Source organism: Podarcis muralis, chromosome 6 (assembly GCF_964188315.1).
Source record: "Podarcis muralis chromosome 6, rPodMur119.hap1.1, whole genome shotgun sequence".
NCBI classification, from domain to species: Eukaryota; Metazoa; Chordata; class Lepidosauria; order Squamata; family Lacertidae; genus Podarcis; species Podarcis muralis.
The window spans coordinates 57563891-57581084 of NC_135660.1; the positions used below are offsets into that span (position 1 = coordinate 57563891).

A 17194-nucleotide genomic window follows, 5' to 3' on the forward strand; every position below is an offset into this window, starting at 1 on the left:
ATTTCACAGATGACCGATGGGACATCTATTCCCACCTGACCCTAAATTAAGTTTCAGCATTGACAGGTGCCTTCAATTGGAGGCTGATATCTCCTTCCAAGGTGGCAGTTCCCTTAGTAATCCATATGAAAAGCTTCACCAAGTCTAATTTATATTGACACGCGGGCGGGGAGGGGGGGGGAGGAGAACCCAGCAGATATGCTAATCGCTTTTCTCTGTGGCTCTCAGATTTGTTGTGTGCCTCTTGCTGCCTGTGTTGTCTTCCATATTAAAATGATACTTTATTATATCAGATAAAAGTGTACCTGCATTTTTGGAATTCCAAAAATAAACAAATAATAAAAATGCACCCAGATCATATTTTGCTTCTGTGGTGTTCAAATCAGGCAGAAACTTCCCTTGTCAGTTGGAATGCTGAAAATATTGATAGCATTTGGGGGTTGAAATGCTTGGTTGTGGTTAAGATTTTTATTTTATTTAAAGAAAATATAGTATTCTTGCTGTGTGTCAGATGTTATGAATACAGGTTTGGTTGCTTCCACCAAAGTCCCTGAGGAAATTGTCTCTTTTTGCAAAAAGGATCAGAAGATGCATCACTTAATGTTTATGTCAGTCATGGATTGGGTCCCAAACTCAGTGCAATGGACATAATTAACAGTTTCTGCCCAGAGACAGAGCAAAGGCAGACTTGACTCGTATTGTGAGAATTATGCAAAGGAACATATATGTCTTCTTTCCACACTCTTCCTGAATATTTAAAGTATAATGGGATGGGGAAGGAGATGGAAGGAAAAATATACTTACATATTAGGAATTACATTTATAAATAGAGAACTATGACTGAGACACATTAAATAGTATTTTTGCATCTTCTTAAGGCTAGAGCCACAAAACGTACCTGGACACGTAATTTATATTTCTGTCATTCTCAGAGCAGATACTTGGGTAAAAACAGTCATGTCATGGGGCGTACTACTTGCCTGGTTATAATTTAGGAGCAAGATGTTCTGCCTTTGCTGTCAATTGTTGACAATGAAAGTTTATTATTATTTTGCTGCAAATTGTTGAAATGTCTGACTATAGGCAACACCACTGTCTTGCAACCTCCTGTTGAAGAGGATATATTTATGCCTTAGATATGATAAAACTCCCAAAGGGCTAGTTTTAAAAGACACCATGGGGATACTGAACACCACCGATACATGTTGAGATCATCCTCTCCCAACCTGGTGCTAGCAGAGTACATGGTCACACCCACAAACAAATGCACCATCAAGCCTCCAAACAGCTCAGACAAGCAACCAGCCTTCATCCAAAAGACACAAGCTCACTGTTCTTAGTCTCTTCCACCAACCCCACACCCCTGTTTACAAGTCCTGGTCACAAGCTCTTAGTCACAAGCTCCTAGAGACTGCAATCAGCTATGTGGAACTGCTGATCTTCATGTTCCTCAGATGAGGGACTGCTGGCCATTGGCCATAGCCATTGGATTGCTGTTTAGAAACTACACAAGAATGGGCCTTTCCAGCTATAGCACCAGCCTCTGTAATGGCTTACTAGATTAGGTTTGGGAAGCTCTATATGCATTGGGTGCTTCAAACATCTGTTGAAAACTTATTTGTTTGTTTGTTGTTGTTTAGTCGTTTAGTCGTGTCCGACTCTTCATGACCCCATGGACCAGAGCACGCCAGGCACTCCTGTCTTCCACTGCCTCCCGCAGTTTGGTCAAACTCATGCTGGTAGCTTCGAGAACACTATCCAACCATCTCGTCCTCTGTTGTCCCCTTCTCCTTGTGCCCTCCATCTTTCCCAACATCAGGGTCTTTTCCAGGGAGTCTTCTCTTCTCATGAGGTGGCCAAAGTATTGGAGCCTCAGCTTCAGAATCTGTCCTTCCAGTGAGCACTCAGGGCTGATTTCCTTCAGAATGGATAGGTTTGATCTTCTTGCAGTCCATGGGACTCTCAAGAGTCTCCTCCAGCACCATATGCATTGGGTGCTTCAAACATCTGTTGAAAACCTATTTGTTTAGGCAAGCCTTTTCTGACGTTGAGGAAGCTTATCCTGCTGGTGGCGTTGCTTTAAACCATTTTTTTTTATCATTGACAGACTAAAAGGGGTTATACTGTACTCACTGGGGATGATTCATAATAAATAGGCTATTACTATTGTAATGGATATTGTACTAACAGCTGCAGTGCTAGGGCAGAAATGAATTTTCTCTTGTCCTTGGGTATTACCAGATTATATTTTATTTTTTGAATTTCACACCATGAAATATGTAGCTGACTCCTTTCTCTTAGGCTGCGTACACACCATACATGTAAGGCACCCCCCAGAGAATTGTGGGAACTGTAGTTTAAATGTCTAATTTGCACACAACCTAAGTACAGTGGTACCTCAGGTTATAAACGCTTCAGGTTACAAACACTTTGGGTTACAAACTCCGCCAACCCGGAAGTAGTACCTTGGGTTGCGAACTTCGCCCCAGGATGAGAACGGAAATCGTGCGCCAGTGGCGCGGCGGCAGCGGGAGGCCCCATTAGCAAAAGCGCACCTTAGGTTAAGAACGGTTTCAGGTTAAGAACGGACCTCCGGAACAAATTAAGTTCATAACCCAAGGTACCACTGTAAAGTGGTTCTAAATTACAGCAGCAGTTTTAATCCTGTGCTTTTTTACCTGGAAGTACAGCCCATCCAATTTTGTTAGGCTTACTTCTGAGTAAGCATGCACAGGATTGAACTGCAAGAGTCTTATCCATCTGAACAGTCCCAAGACAAATATATATATATGCAATTGAATATATGCGTTTTTAATACTATGCTTCTTACGAGCATTGACAAGTAACTTCAGTCATGCAAACTGTCAGGAGAATATTTGACTATTTACATATTCAGCAAATCAAGCCTTGTTCAGAGAGTAAATCCTGTCATTTGAAGCCTCGGCAGGTACACTACGTTCAGCCCTAAGAGATAAGCGGATTAACTGGATGGTTCTGGTACAGTGAAAAGTTGTATAGGTTTGAGCCTTCTTTAATAAAGTTTAGCCTTGGTTTTAATTGTATCTGCGTTTACTGAGCTCCATTTTCATGCAAATTAAGGTTGATATCCTCTTCATGAACTCAGCTCTAGCAAGGACTTGAGGGATCAAACAGCAGGAAAATGTCACAGACTGGTTGTGTGCACTTCACAGTGGGTTCCGTTCCCCATTTCCAAGGGCATCTGTGAATCCCTTCCATTCCATGATCCATGTCCTCCAAAAGTCCTGAGCAAGGGCCTGTAGATTTATGATACAGATAGCGCAATCCTCCTGACACAGCTCAGTGCTGGCCAGCTGTCAAAAATCTGCTGGCACTGCAGCTATTCAGAAACTGTTCTTGATAGGTCATGCACAAACACTTATCCAATTGGTTCCAGCTTGCAACACTGAGTCAGTACTCTGGTCTGAACAAGCAGGTGACCACATGACACGTTCCTCCTTTTCTTCTCTCCACACTTTCCTTTGCCACCCTATTCTCTCTTAATAGATGAACACAGGGGTAGAGGTCCTCAGTCCCAGGGCCTGAATGCGGCCTTCCTGGGTCCTGTCTGTGGCCCGCAGAACTTTTCCCATTCCACACCCTGCTATGTGCTATGAATGTTTTTGCCTGGCTGAGACATGTCCTTGGACTCTAATAGTGCCTCTCGCTTGTCTGGATAGAGGATAAAGAGGTGTGTGTGTGTGTGTGTGTGCGTGTGCGTGTGCCTACTGTGCACAGGTATTCATTATTCCACCCACTTTAGCCTCTGATGCCACCCACTACTGACGTTTGGCCCTCCTGAAGGTTGTCAAGAAAGAAATATGGCCATGTGGCCTTCGGTCTCAAAAGGTTTCCCCACCTTTGAGCTAACTGCAGTACCATTGGCCATTTCAAGCCTTCTTAGTAATTTTAAGCACTTATGCATAGTGGCGGAGCTTCGTGCTCCGGCACTGGGGGGCAGACAGCAGGTGGGGGCGGGGCTGGCACGCGTCCTGGGGGTGTGGTGTGCTGCCCGTAGGGGCATGGCATGCGTCCTGGGGGCATGGCGCACTGCCCATAGGGGCATGGCACCCAGCACGGGCGGGGGGGCAGCTGTGATGGCACCCTGCCGGGATTGCGCTGCCGAGGGCGGTGCGCTCCTCCCGCACACCTTTTCCTCCACCAGTGCTGCTTATGCATCACCCTTCCCCATGTCAGATTTCAGAGCAGTGCACGCTTCAGTCAACAATGTTTTCTGTGTGTACCTGCTACCACACTGATCTTCCACAAGTGAGTTGTGCCTTGACTTAAGTTTGATGCATCAGCAAGACCACCTTTTTCTGTTTTGTTTATTGTGGTTAGAATTTTTTAAAGAGAAGAAAGTTGGAGGAAGGGAAGTGTTGTTGCACTTACAGGTTTCCCATAGGTAGTGTTTGGCCACTCTGAGGACAGGATACTGGACTAGATGGGCCAATGGCCTGATCCATATTTATGTTATTAAATAGTCCATCACATTATCTGCCCCTGCCCCCCCCATTTCTGTATCTGACTCTATTTCATCTCTTATTGTTATTCTCTCACGGGGCAGAACCCGTTGTTGACTTATGCTTTTCCTTTCCATTCCCAATGCAAAGTCACACTAGATCCTAGTTCTTTTCATTCCTGCAATGAAAAAATATCAAAACATGGGAACAAAAAGCTTCCATGGCTATGAACTGTGTGTAGGGCTCTTAAAATGTAATGATCCAAGACACTCAAGTACAAACCTTAGAACTATGGGTGGAGGGGGATTTTTGTTGTTGTTTTAACATTATCAGCACTGAAGTCTCAAGGACAATCTATTACTGTGACACCTGTATTTTCTAAAGTTCCAATAGTCACACTAAAATAAAAGGCTTTGTCAATGTTTCTTTTATCCCTTACATTTCCTCTAAACCAATTTACTCTCATCTTTTAAAATACACGTTGTTGCTTCCTCCCTACCCATTCTGTGCATCCATTTAAGCTTTACTTATTTTATTAGACCTTATTCATGGACAAATAAACAGATGGTGCTTGAAACATTATCGAGGAGACATTCTTAACCCATCAGCTAGTAAAAGCTAGAAGACGTTCCACTGAAGTGGTTTAAGCTAATTGTCTCCTAAAGATATCTGTTTTTAATTGCTGGTCACAAAATTAACACCTAGCTAGCACTCTGAATCTAACAGCCAGTTTAAAAGCAAAGGAAAGAGGTAATAGAAAGTGACCTTAGCTACATGTTGCGAAATCCTCCATTGCTCCAGCACTGTATTCTGTATTAGCATCCAGTTGCAGCTGATGGGAGTTGTAGTCCAAGCTGGCTGGAAAGAATCTGTTTGGGAGAAAGGCTGCTCAGTATTCTAGAGGGTGAAGAGTCCAGAAGTTCTGCAACTCTGAGTCCCATCAGCTGCAGTCAGCATGGCTAATGGTGGGGGGTGAGGTGAGTTGGAATACAGCAACATCTGATTGGTCGCAAGTTCCCCATTCCTGATATATACTAATAATAGCAAAATCACTCCCCAATTACCTATCTTTATCAGCAGGGCTGGGTTAACTTTTTGAAAGGTACAAAATATATTTGCTGGTGGAAAGCACAGTCATGTAGGTGGGGAGGAGACATGATGAGGACTGAGCATGCCCAGTGAGCTCAGATTCCAAAATATTGCAAAGGAAGAAAACTAGGGAAAGGGCAAAAGGAATGCTGTACTCCTTGAGGAGTGCATGGCTGGCAGGAAACCAAAATAGGAGCACATCAAAGTGCAGTCCCACTTGTATAACAGGAAAAAGCCCCACTAGATTTATTTTGATATTAAATATTTATTTTGATATTAAAGAATGGCGTTCTTGACATTTGCTTTCCAAATGTCTACCTGCAACTTAGTCATTGAAGGATCACCTGGAGTCTGGTTTGTAAATAGCCCTTTAAATATGGCATATGCAGGGCAGGAGCGGGCACAACAATCAGTCCCAATCTGCTGACTAGTGCTGGGTACAACCATTGCTTGCAATAGAGATTGGCTGCACTTGGGGGTTGCTTACTAGGAACACCATAATGCCGCTGATTCCTGCAGGGGTTGAATTTGGCACCAAATGCAAGGCCCACTTGCTAAGGAATAACCAGGACAATCCTGATTTTTCCTTTCAAGTCATGTGCCCCACACCTCGCAACACCTGTGATGTCGGGGTGGTGCAGGTGGGCATAATCTGGGGGAAATGGCCCCATGGTCCAACTGAGAACCTCTGCTGGGTACCATAGGCTGGAGGTTACCCACTTCTAGTATAGAGTGAACATGTGGGCTGCACTTTTGTCCTACCCCACAAAGTTTCTTTATTTATCAGTGAAGTGATACAGCTGTGTGAGAAGAAGCCCCATGAGCTCCTGCTTGCATGGAGGGGTTCCCAGCAATTGGCTCACCCACATAATAAGCTATCCCAAGTCTGTAGAGTTTCTAGTCATGAGCAAGAGCTTGCCTGTTTGGCTTGCTTCTGAATTTGTCCACAGCCAGAGCACATATAACCTTTGCTCTACTAAAAAACAAACAAACTGATGTGGGTCATCTCACCACACAGCGACATTTGTCTTCCAACATTTGGTTGGAATTGCTGAGTATCTCAGTATAAATATTGCATTGGCTTTCACTGTGCCAAGTTGGCATAAAGACAAGCTTGCTTACTAGTTTTCTGGAATTTGTCAATCGATTTGTTTGGCTTCAGGCCATCACAAGGTGCAAACTGGAAAATGAGCCACCACTGGCAAGTTGCAGTTCTGATTCTCACTCTATGATAATGGAAATCCCAGCAAGATACAGAAACAACAGAGAAAGACAATTTGAGAAACAGAAGGAGAAGCTTCGTTCTAACCAAGAGCTGGCCGAATGCTCGTAATTAGCAGAAGCGAGTTCAGAGCTTTATAGTAGGAACATGGCAGATTGTTTAACCTTTGGTGAACCAATCCCTTCTTTCCAAGGGCTCTGTGTCCTTTATGTGACTATGTGTTGCTGTTGTTTAGTCGTTTAGTCGTGTCCGACTCTTCATGACCCCATGGACCAGAGCACGCCAGGCACTTCTGTCTTCCACTGCCTCCCGCAGTTTGGTCAAACTCATGCTGGTAGCTTCGAGAACACTATCCAAACATCTCATCCTCTGGTCTTTTCCAGGGAGTCTTCTCTTCTCATGAGGTGGCCAAAGTATTGGAGCCTCGGCTTCACGATCTGTCCTTCCAGTGAGCACTCAGGGCTGATTTCCTTAAGAATGGATCGGTTTGATCTTCTTGCAGTCCATGGGACTCTCAAGAGTCTCCTGGAGCACCATAATTCAAAAGAATCAATTCTTTGGCGATCAGCCTTCTTTATGGTCCAGCTCTCACTTCCATACATCACTACTGGGAAAACCATAGCTTTTACTATACGGACCTTTGTTGGCAAAGTGATGTCTCTACTTTTTAAGATGCTGTCTAGGTGACTATGTGTGTAACAGCAAATTCTGTGCCAATGAAGCCAAGCATCAGAATGCCTCTCCCTCCCTTGACTCGTTTGACGCTGCAACCTGTGAGCATCTTCTGTGGCCAGGCCAGGGTGAAGAAAGAAATAGGGTTGGGGTGTGTGTGCACACACGTGGCAAGGCTGGGAGAGGCCCCTGGGATGAACCTGGAATCAGGTTTTGGTGGGTGCTCTGTCACTGAGCTACATGCTTCCATCCACATCTGTGAGAGAGCCATTACTGTAGGATTAACCTCAGATTGGTCCATGGCACACCTGCTAAGCTGACCATCTAAGATCTGACCAAATTTAGTCCCATTCCTATTAAAATTGTGCACTAGGGAAGTAGGCAAAGTGCTGTGCAAATATCATGTACAAATTTTAAAAAATACAAATCAACCCTGGAATAAAAATTATTTAAAATATTCTTGCTTAATAAATTGGTGTGGGGATTCTCTCCCCCCCTTTTTTTCACTCCCAAGCCTTATATACAACAGGTAGAGCTAATTTAGCATAAAGTGTACACCTTTATAAAACAGTGTAGACATTGGACAATTTGCCCCACAGAGACAAAGGCCAGGTGTGAATGATTTTAAATGCCTCGTTAAAATGCCATGCTTTTAATGGCAATGTTGTCAGTTTAGTCACTTGGTATCTCCGTGCTGGGAATGAAGCTGCCTCCTTGCATCTCCCACTCCCATTTAACAAGAATAAAGGCCAACCGGTGACCAATTAGTCAGACTTAAATGCGATTTGGTGACATTTTTGCTCCTGAACCTTTGGTATAAAATGGTTGTTTAGGAGTAAGATAAGGGGAGTGCTTATACAGCTGTGGATTTCTACTTGCAGCTGAAAGTTTCATAAAATAGAATAGAAGAAATGATCAGGTAAATATATCAGATATATGTTTGGGGGAAATTATAGCATCGTGTATAAAATGCCATTTGTCTTCTGAATGGGTGTTAAACTAATACGTGGTGGTTTTTCCATTTTGGGTGTTTTTTATCCAGTCTCCTCAGGCTAAATGTTCTATTAATTCTCTGGATCTCGGCAATGCAGATGTGGAGGTGTTACCCTCTTGTCCCTTCTACGGTAAGCAATAAACCTTACTTAGCTAGAGATAAACTATGTAATTAATTTTTAAAATATCATATAAAACTCATTTAAGCACCAACATTATTAAACATACTCAACTTAATTCTGTCAAATGCCCTTTATGGAAGTCTAGCTATGGCATTACATAGGACTTGTTCTGTTAAGCATTTTTGTGCATCTACAAAAGCTGTAACAACCTTCCACTTATTGATTTCCATGAATCCAGACTTTAGTCACTTTATGTGAGGGATGCTGTTCCAGTGATTGAAGCGTGAAACTGAGAATTAATGTGTTCGATGCTATAAACTTGATTTAGTATGGCTTCTTCTCTCCCCCGCCCAATCACTTTTCTCCAATATATCTATCTAGCAGTGCAATTTGACATATTTATTTATTAAGTAGTAAGTTCTCCTTGGATTCCATGGGACTTTCCCCCAGATCAGTGTGTGTAGGACCTGTATAGGATTGCACTACTTATATCTTTATTAACTTAAAACAGTGATTCTATGATGGAGACCTGTTATAGATTTGAAGAGAACAGAGTGGTTTTAATGTTTAGGTGGGGTGGGGGTGCGGGTGGGGGATCACATTTTAACAAATGAGCACAGTACTAATATTTTCTGAAAGTTAAAGCTGTATCTAACAGCGGAAAGACTCTACTTGGTTAAGAAGAGAGAGTGCTAAACCAATTATTTCTCAAAGCTTAAGATGCACAGGTGCAAAACTCATTTAGCAGATATTTGAATAATAATGCAAAGCATGATTCCTGGGAACTAGTTTACCTCACACAGAACTACAATGCGCAGTACCTTTAACATACTCCCCCCCCCCCCCAGCATTTAAGGATTCTTGGCATGTGTGTGTGTGCTTTGAATGTGCTTCAAATGTGTTGTTTGTACATTCAAAACTAACAGTACAATCTCAGTGTTAGACAAAATATTGTTGGAGGGTGGGGAAATCACTTCCATCCACGTGGGCAGCAGCTCCATTATTTGTAATAATAAAAACATTTATTATTATTTTTTGTTATTCCACACCTGAGCCTTTAAAAAATATCTCATTAAAACACCACAACATTCCTATTGGAAACTAAAGATGATATTTCAGCACTTGCTTAATTCTAGGAATTCATTCTCAAAAGCTTCACTGGGATTATTTATGACTTTGGGGAAACGGTGTATTTAATATTGCACGCTGTGTCGTGCAATTTATATTTTATATTCTCCGCAACTTTCTGAAGGAATAGCGAGAGACTTTCCTGGGGTTGTGAAGGGATCTGAATCGGGGTTCCCATACTAAATGGACTGGATTAAAAGGTTCCCAACCCTGGAAGGAAAGTCTTAGACTGACAGAAGAACTCCTTCAGAAAAGGCTCTGTCTGTCAGATGAAGGGCATGGTTGGATACAAGCCATTGTATCCATCCCCCTACAACTGAGAGCCTTTATGCTGGTGCCGATTTTCTAGTATAAATCACCGCCACTCAGCTGCTATTAGCTGAACAGAAGAAAACATAAATGCAGTTGGATTGGACCTATGGTGAACAGCAGCTCTGGGAAATGAGTTGTATTGGGGAATTAGGCTGGCAAAGCAATTTGGGTCTTTACTCCAGTCAAAACTGCCCCATCAGCATCTGCTTTTGGAAAAGGACGAAGATCCATGTGTAGTTTTGCCAGGGCTCCAATGAGACTCAGTTTCAAGTAAAGGTGTTGATACCTTCTAGTCACATTGCTTTTGAAGGGGATGCGTGTGAGCATCTCCTTCCATACTATGGTCACATCCACACCATACTGCTAAAGCCTTTCCTACACTAATTTAACACTTATGACAACTTCCAGCAAAGAGTCCTGGGAACTGCAGTTTTTTAACAGAGCTGGCAATTGTAGCTCTGTGAGGGCTTTCCTATCAGCTCTCAGCATCCTTAACAAACTACAGTTTCCATGATTCTTTGGGGAAAGTCATGGCTGTTAAAGTGGTACAAAAGTGATTTCAACATAATTGCAACTTGCCATGTATTTTTTAAAGCATGACTAGGGGTGGGGTGGGGTGGGATACACTGTCCTTGCTCCCATCCCAAAACATGGCAGCAGATGCTCTGACTTGTATGTAAGGGGGAGATTTTTATTAAAGCAGGAGAATGGTACAGACTTGGCAACAGGAAAAGAGTAAATACAGCCCACAAGGCAGAACAACCTGATCTAGAAGAAAGGGCTATGATTCACGGGTCCAGGATCAGTGACAAACTTTTAAGCCAAGGTGCGGTGTGACTTTCTATTCCAGTGGAAATGTCTAGCCTGCAAGTGGGTACTACGTCTAGGTGGATGGGACTCCACTTGCCTTGTCCTGGGAGAAGGCACCAGACCCACTTTCCCCTCCGAATCATGTTTGGCTGCCCCAGGTAGCAACTCATTTCCCTTCCCATAATCTGACAGTGCTCTCTTCCCCAAAGGGTTTCCAGGAGACCCACAAGGTAGGCGTCACCACAGGAGTCATGAGGAACATCTGCAGCATGTGGCACAACCAAAAGGGCTTTCTTTTGTTGTAGTCACTGGCATCCTCAAGATCCATAAGTGAATTCATGGAATGAAACAGATTGTGTGGATTTGCAATACCTGCCGGGCAGGAGGGAACAGCATCACAGCCAGCTGTAGAGTAAGACCATGAGCAACTGCATTCATTAGCACCAGAGGGTCCCCTTGTGCCCAATCCTCACGTACAAGAAGCGGTTTATCTCCAAACACACTGTGCGCTGAAAGATCCTGCTGCTCCTAAGTTTCTTTGGACCAGAGCCAAATGACAAGTGAGATAAATTAATTTTCTGTGAATCAAAAGAAATTACCACTGAAAAAGCAGATATATTGTCCAGGATGATCATCGATGCTTTGTAATACTCAATTAGACTGTAGTTTTATTACAGTAATTAAGTCCCGTGTTTCTGTATATCTCACAGCTGTAAAAATATCTTGTAGAATTCTTTATTCTCCACTTTTTTTTCTTCTAGCTATGTGTAATATTGTCAGGAAACCACCACCTGCGGGAATTTGGTCACTCCTTTTACACTGGGTCGTATGTAATCTGACTGAAGCTTCCTCCACTAGACTTTACCATAGTGTTACAGTGCTGCTTCCAGTACCTTCTCCTCCCAAGTTGTGGCATGCCTCTGAAAGATGGCTTAGGAGGAAGGAAGACCCACCATACCTTAGTGGTCCAGCACACACTATGCTTGCAAAAGATCCCAGGTTCAAGTCCTAGCATCTCCAGGAAGACATGATGTTAAATGTGCATTTAAAATGGCTATATATATATATATATATATGCAGGTTTTGGTGTCCTCGGGTGTCTTCCCGTGTAAAAGTTGGGGTGTCTAGGCGACGTTTCGACGAGGTCTCACTCGTCATCTTCAGGCTGGTGTTTTCGGCTTCTTGTTACTGGAACAGAGCAGGATCTCAGTGTTTGAGTTCCTATAAATACTGTTGAAGGTGTGGTGTATAGCCTCCAATGTTTTGGGCAGAGAGGAGGTTCCCAGGCTAGTGTGCCTTTTCTTCTTTTGTTCCTTAATTACTTGAGGGATATCTTGAGTGATTTCTTGAGCGATATCCTGAATCCCACTTAGGTGGGTCATTAGGTGTGGATTAGTTTCTCAAGCCTTTGTGTCTTGAACTCTTGAACTTTGTGAAGAGTTTTTTTGAGAAGATGGCTGTACTGCATTTGGTTGCGCAACCAAATGCAGTACAGCCATCTTCTCAAAAAAACTCTTCACAAAGTTCAAGAGTTCAAGACACAAAGGCTTGAGAAACTAATCCACACCTAATGACCCACCTAAGTGGGATTCAGGATATCGCTCAAGAAATCACTCAAGATATCCCTCAAGTAATTAAGGAACAAAAGAAGAAAAGGCACACTAGCCTGGGAACCTCCTCTCTGCCCAAAACATTGGAGGCTATACACCACACCTTCAACAGTATTTATAGGAACTCAAACACTGAGATCCTGCTCTGTTCCAGTAACAAGAAGCCGAAAACACCAGCCTGAAGATGACGAGTGAGACCTCGTCGAAACGTCGCCTAGACACCCCAACTTTTACACGGGAAGACACCCGAGGACACCAAAACCTGCATTCCTGTACCCGTGAAAATCTACGAAAGCAAATATATATATATATATATATATATATATATATGCAAATAGCACCCCTGGAGCAGGGATCTGATCATTACCAGCATCTCAGCAGGTATGGGGAAGGAATGTAACCATTTCCTCCCCAGCTCCAATCCTGAGGAAACTTCATCCTCTGAAGTTGCTATTTGCATAAGGAGGAAACGCCCCATTACCACCAATGCAAATGCACATTTAATCTCGCAACTAGTTTGGTCTTGAAACTGTGCAGTGTCATCGCCAGTCAGTAAAGCAGCAAACACTGGCCGGGATGGACAAATGGTCCAGGGTCGTAACTCCACCTAACTTGGGAGTGTTCATTTCAGTGCCCAGTGAACTTCTTCCTGTTCAGACAAGTAATATACACTGTATATAGGTGGGTATCGCAGAGCTTGAGTCTAGAGCATGTAACTAGAAAAGTTAGCTTTATCGTTAAAACAAATGAAGACAAGCTTTTGAGGAAATGAAATGAGTAAAAATGCTTCTAAATGATATAATCCATCTCTGCATCGATGGTGGTTTTTACAGAGCCAGCACTAAAACATTAATTGCAAGGTAAAATAGGATCCAACTTGGGACAGATAGGGTGTTCTCCATCACACACACACTTTTTATGGAATTACAAGGGCCATTTCTGGATTTATAGACAACCTGAGAATCAAAATGGATGTAACAGTGCAATCCTATACATTCAAAAATAAGACTCAATGAATTCAAAGGGACTTAGCTACCAAACTTAACTCCCAACTGGGGGGGGGGGGGGTCGGTGGTGGAACCCTACTACATCCAAAGTCCTTCTACTCAAACTGGCCAGGGCAGATGATGAACACAGTCCCCCCCCCATTTTTCTGCTGTACCAATTCTAGTCAGTACAGCAGAAGCCAGAGGTAGTCTGTTAACAGCCAATTCTGCCAGGAGGGAGAGCAGGGGGGCTCTATCATGTAGCCTGGCAAAAAAAAAAAAAGGTTGTACAAAACATCTGGCACATCCTAACCCTCCACCTTCAGCAGGTGGGAGTTACGATTGCTCTGTGCTTATATTTATAGAGCTGTAAACTAAAAGTAGTTTCATATTACAATTATGTAATCACCTTTTAATTAATAAAATGCATTGCCTGTATAAGTGGGACCCATTAGTCTGCCCCTTGTATTGAATTTCAATTAAATATCAATAAGCTTCTGTTTCTGTGCAATAATTATGAGGTTTGTTGTTGGGTTTTTTTTTTTTGTTTTTTTTTGGCCAGGATATTGATTAGTGGTCATCCATTTTTAATAGCATTCTTAATGGATCTCATTGTGAGAATATGAATCATTAAATGCATTCATTGTTTCATTACGCACACACCATATGCATTGTCTATTTGCCTTTAAAATATATTATAAAATATAATATGCGGGTGGCGCTGTGGGTAAAACCTCAGCGCCTAGGACTTGCCGATCGTATGGTCGGCGGTTCGAATCCCCACGGCGGGGTGAGCTCCCATTCTTCGGTCCCAGCTCCTGCCCACCTAGCAGTTCAAAAGCACTCTTTAGTGCAAGTAGATAAATAGGTACCGCTTTATAGCGGGAAGGTAAACGGTGTTTCTGTGTGCTGCGCTGGTGCTGGCTCGCCAGCTGCAGCTTCGTCACGCTGGCCACGTGACCCGGAAGTGTCTCCGGACAGCGCTGGCCCCCGGCCTCTTAATTGAGATGGGCGCACAACCCTAGAGTCGGACACGACTGGCCCGTACGGGCAGGGGTACCTTTACCTTTACTAAAATATTCCAAACCCTGTGTGGTTATTATTACACCTCTGGAAATTCAAGAGCTTTTGCATTAAGCATGTTGTAAGTGTTGGGTATTTCTGGAAAGCGAGGAAAGCCCACAGATGGTTTGGCCAGTATCCCTTGAGATTTTTAGCTCTATGATTAGAAACCTCCAGGATTTGGGGGATCCCAGGACCCCACTGGAGGTACAACTTAATTTTTAACCCATGAGTCCAAAACTCGATCTACCTAGTCCAGCCCCAGCCTGGATGTGCAGGCAGCTCATGCTTCTCAGCTAAAATGAAGTCATCAGGCCGGGCTTAGGCACTCAGCATCCTTGGCCAGCTGCAGGACCCCACTGCCTCAGCCCACTAATGATGCCAGCCTACCTCCTTTAGATGATTTTACTAGTCCTGTCCTTTGGGTAGCACTGAGTGACTAAACCCAGAATCCACTTAGATTTCCAGCTTTGCCTGCAACACAGTGTTGCTCTGGGACATCGTAGGAAATTTAAATAGTGGCGAAACAGAAAATGGCAAGGTCTGCTGGTCAGAGTATTTAAATTTCCTCCCCACAAACAGCTTGGCACTTTGCCGAGCTGTGCTGCTTTGGGGCTCATTGAATCTCCCATCAGTACCTGTCGCTGGCAGCTGCATTGCCACAAATCTCCCATGTCCTACCTTGCCATGAGAGCCACTGTTTCCGTTTTCCACATGCTGGTTTTGAGGAGGGGCCAGATTGTGCAAACTATGTGATAGGGCAAGGACTCAAGCATGGGGCCAACAGTCTATCAGGTCAGGCCCTATCCACTGGTCCTATGGCTTGGAAGGGCCACTTACCAGCCTCACCTGACCATGACACCATTCACTGGCTATGGTGTGGACAGCAGTGTCGCTTTTGAATGGAAGCTTAGCTGCCATTCACAAGTGCTGCCACGCATTCATTGCTGAAGCATGTCTGAGGGCCTGATCAGCTAAGGCGAATAGCATCTTAACCCTCACAGTTGTGGTGGAGGAAGCATATGGCTGCCTTTAAAGGGAGAAGACCCAGGTTCCAAGCCCTGGTCAGCAATTTCACAGAGCACAAGAAGTTGCAATCTGTCGGCCTACCTGAGTTCAAAGGGTGCTAGTAAGGATTACATGTCAAAAGGGTGTTATTGTGTGTCTCCCTGAGCCCTTAAGACAAGGTTGGGGAAAGATAATACCTCAAAGCCTCATTAAAAAGCATCAGCCGTGCACTCTGAAGCTTTGACTATATAAAGGTATTTTTTTTCCTGTCAGCACGTACGGTTAGATGATTAGTCACGCACACAAAAATCAGCGACAGGAAAAGTAGCCCTATCTTAAAAGAAAGCCAGAACAATAGAACATCATTAATGATACAGTAAAATGGCTTGCTTCTGAGCACAGTCTACAATACTAACAATTCTTCCAGGTAAGCTGTGCTTTCATATCCATGGACCTTATGAAAACCTGACATTCTATACCCTTAATCTACAGCTAATACAAATTCATCCATGTCTTTTTAAGCCTAAATGAGTTTGTGTGTATACGTACGTATGTGCCCCTGTCACAAGCATATAAATCCATAATATGGCTTTTCCTTATCTGTTATTTTTTTAAAAAAAACAGACAAACAAACCAAAATCTTCAGAGCAATAATCCTTTTTCTTTGAATTGCCAGCTGTCTGGGAACTCTGATTACTGTCTCCTCCTGCTCAATAGTTGCCTAGCCAAGGTGGATGGGTCCGAAGAACTAGCATTGTTAAAGCCTTTTCTGGAGAAGTCTTATATTAAGAGGTCCTTTCGGAATGGGGTTGGCTCAGGAATTAAAAAAAATTCCTATCAAAGAGCCAAGTCATAAGCAAGTGCTGGAGGAAATACCTACAAATCAGAATGTATAAAGTTAAACTGAATGTGCTTTAAAATTGTTTGTACTGCATTTTTAGATGAGAAATGGAGCCAACAGAGACAAATGTATCAGCATGTTCATAATGTAAACAGATGTTTATTTGAAATGGCACAAGCCAAGTGAAGCAAATGTGATTGTTCAAAGGCATTTCTTTAAAAAAATAAAAAATAACGGCATACATTTTTGCGTTGATATAAAAAGTGTTTTTGGTTTCATTCCACCTGTTAACAGATGTCTTAACACAAATATGGGCCTTGTGTTTTGTTATGAACCATTTGGAACCTGTTGTGAAGAAACCAATTTAATAATCTGAATGTGCTCATCTCTAGTACACAGAAGCGCTGTTTTGTAATTTTGCTGACACAATGCTCATTTACATGAAACCATTTTAGTACAATCTCATTCATAGAAAGCACTGGGTATTTGGATAAATGGAAGTTGCATGGAACAGAAAGCCAAATTCAATCTGCAGGGGTGTCAGGAAACCAAGCGTTCCTCAATACAGGTTCTACAAGAAAGTGTTTTGAACTATATTTTGGACAAGTTAAGTTTTTAGTCCCAGTATTGACGCCAGTGAATGTAGATTAATGTGCATGACATATCCTTCCCCTAATCATTATATAGATTATCCTCTATGTACAGAATCATATATTCAGATGAGCCAACTATCAACTAATGGGTGTGCTATAACAGAAGCTAGTCTAGTTTCCTCTTTATGTCTATGCGTTTATTCCTTTGCTGTACAAAAATAGACCTGGTTAGCTGTGCAGTCTCAAAACATTGTAGATTTTGTCA

At 42.9% G+C, this 17194-nt stretch overlaps 1 protein-coding gene across 1 annotated transcript; it reads left to right on the top strand.

Moving 5' to 3' along the window:
- The first annotated feature begins 6070 nt into the window (after positions 1 to 6070).
- NPS (neuropeptide S) lies at positions 6071 to 16593 on the top strand. Its single transcript, XM_077930875.1, has 3 exons — positions 6071 to 6211; positions 8499 to 8588; positions 16172 to 16593. The coding sequence occupies exons 1-3, from the start codon at positions 6071 to 6073 to the stop codon at positions 16349 to 16351; spliced, it is 411 nt and encodes a 136-aa protein (XP_077787001.1). The 3' UTR covers positions 16352 to 16593.
- Positions 16594 to 17194: the final 601 nt, after the last annotated feature.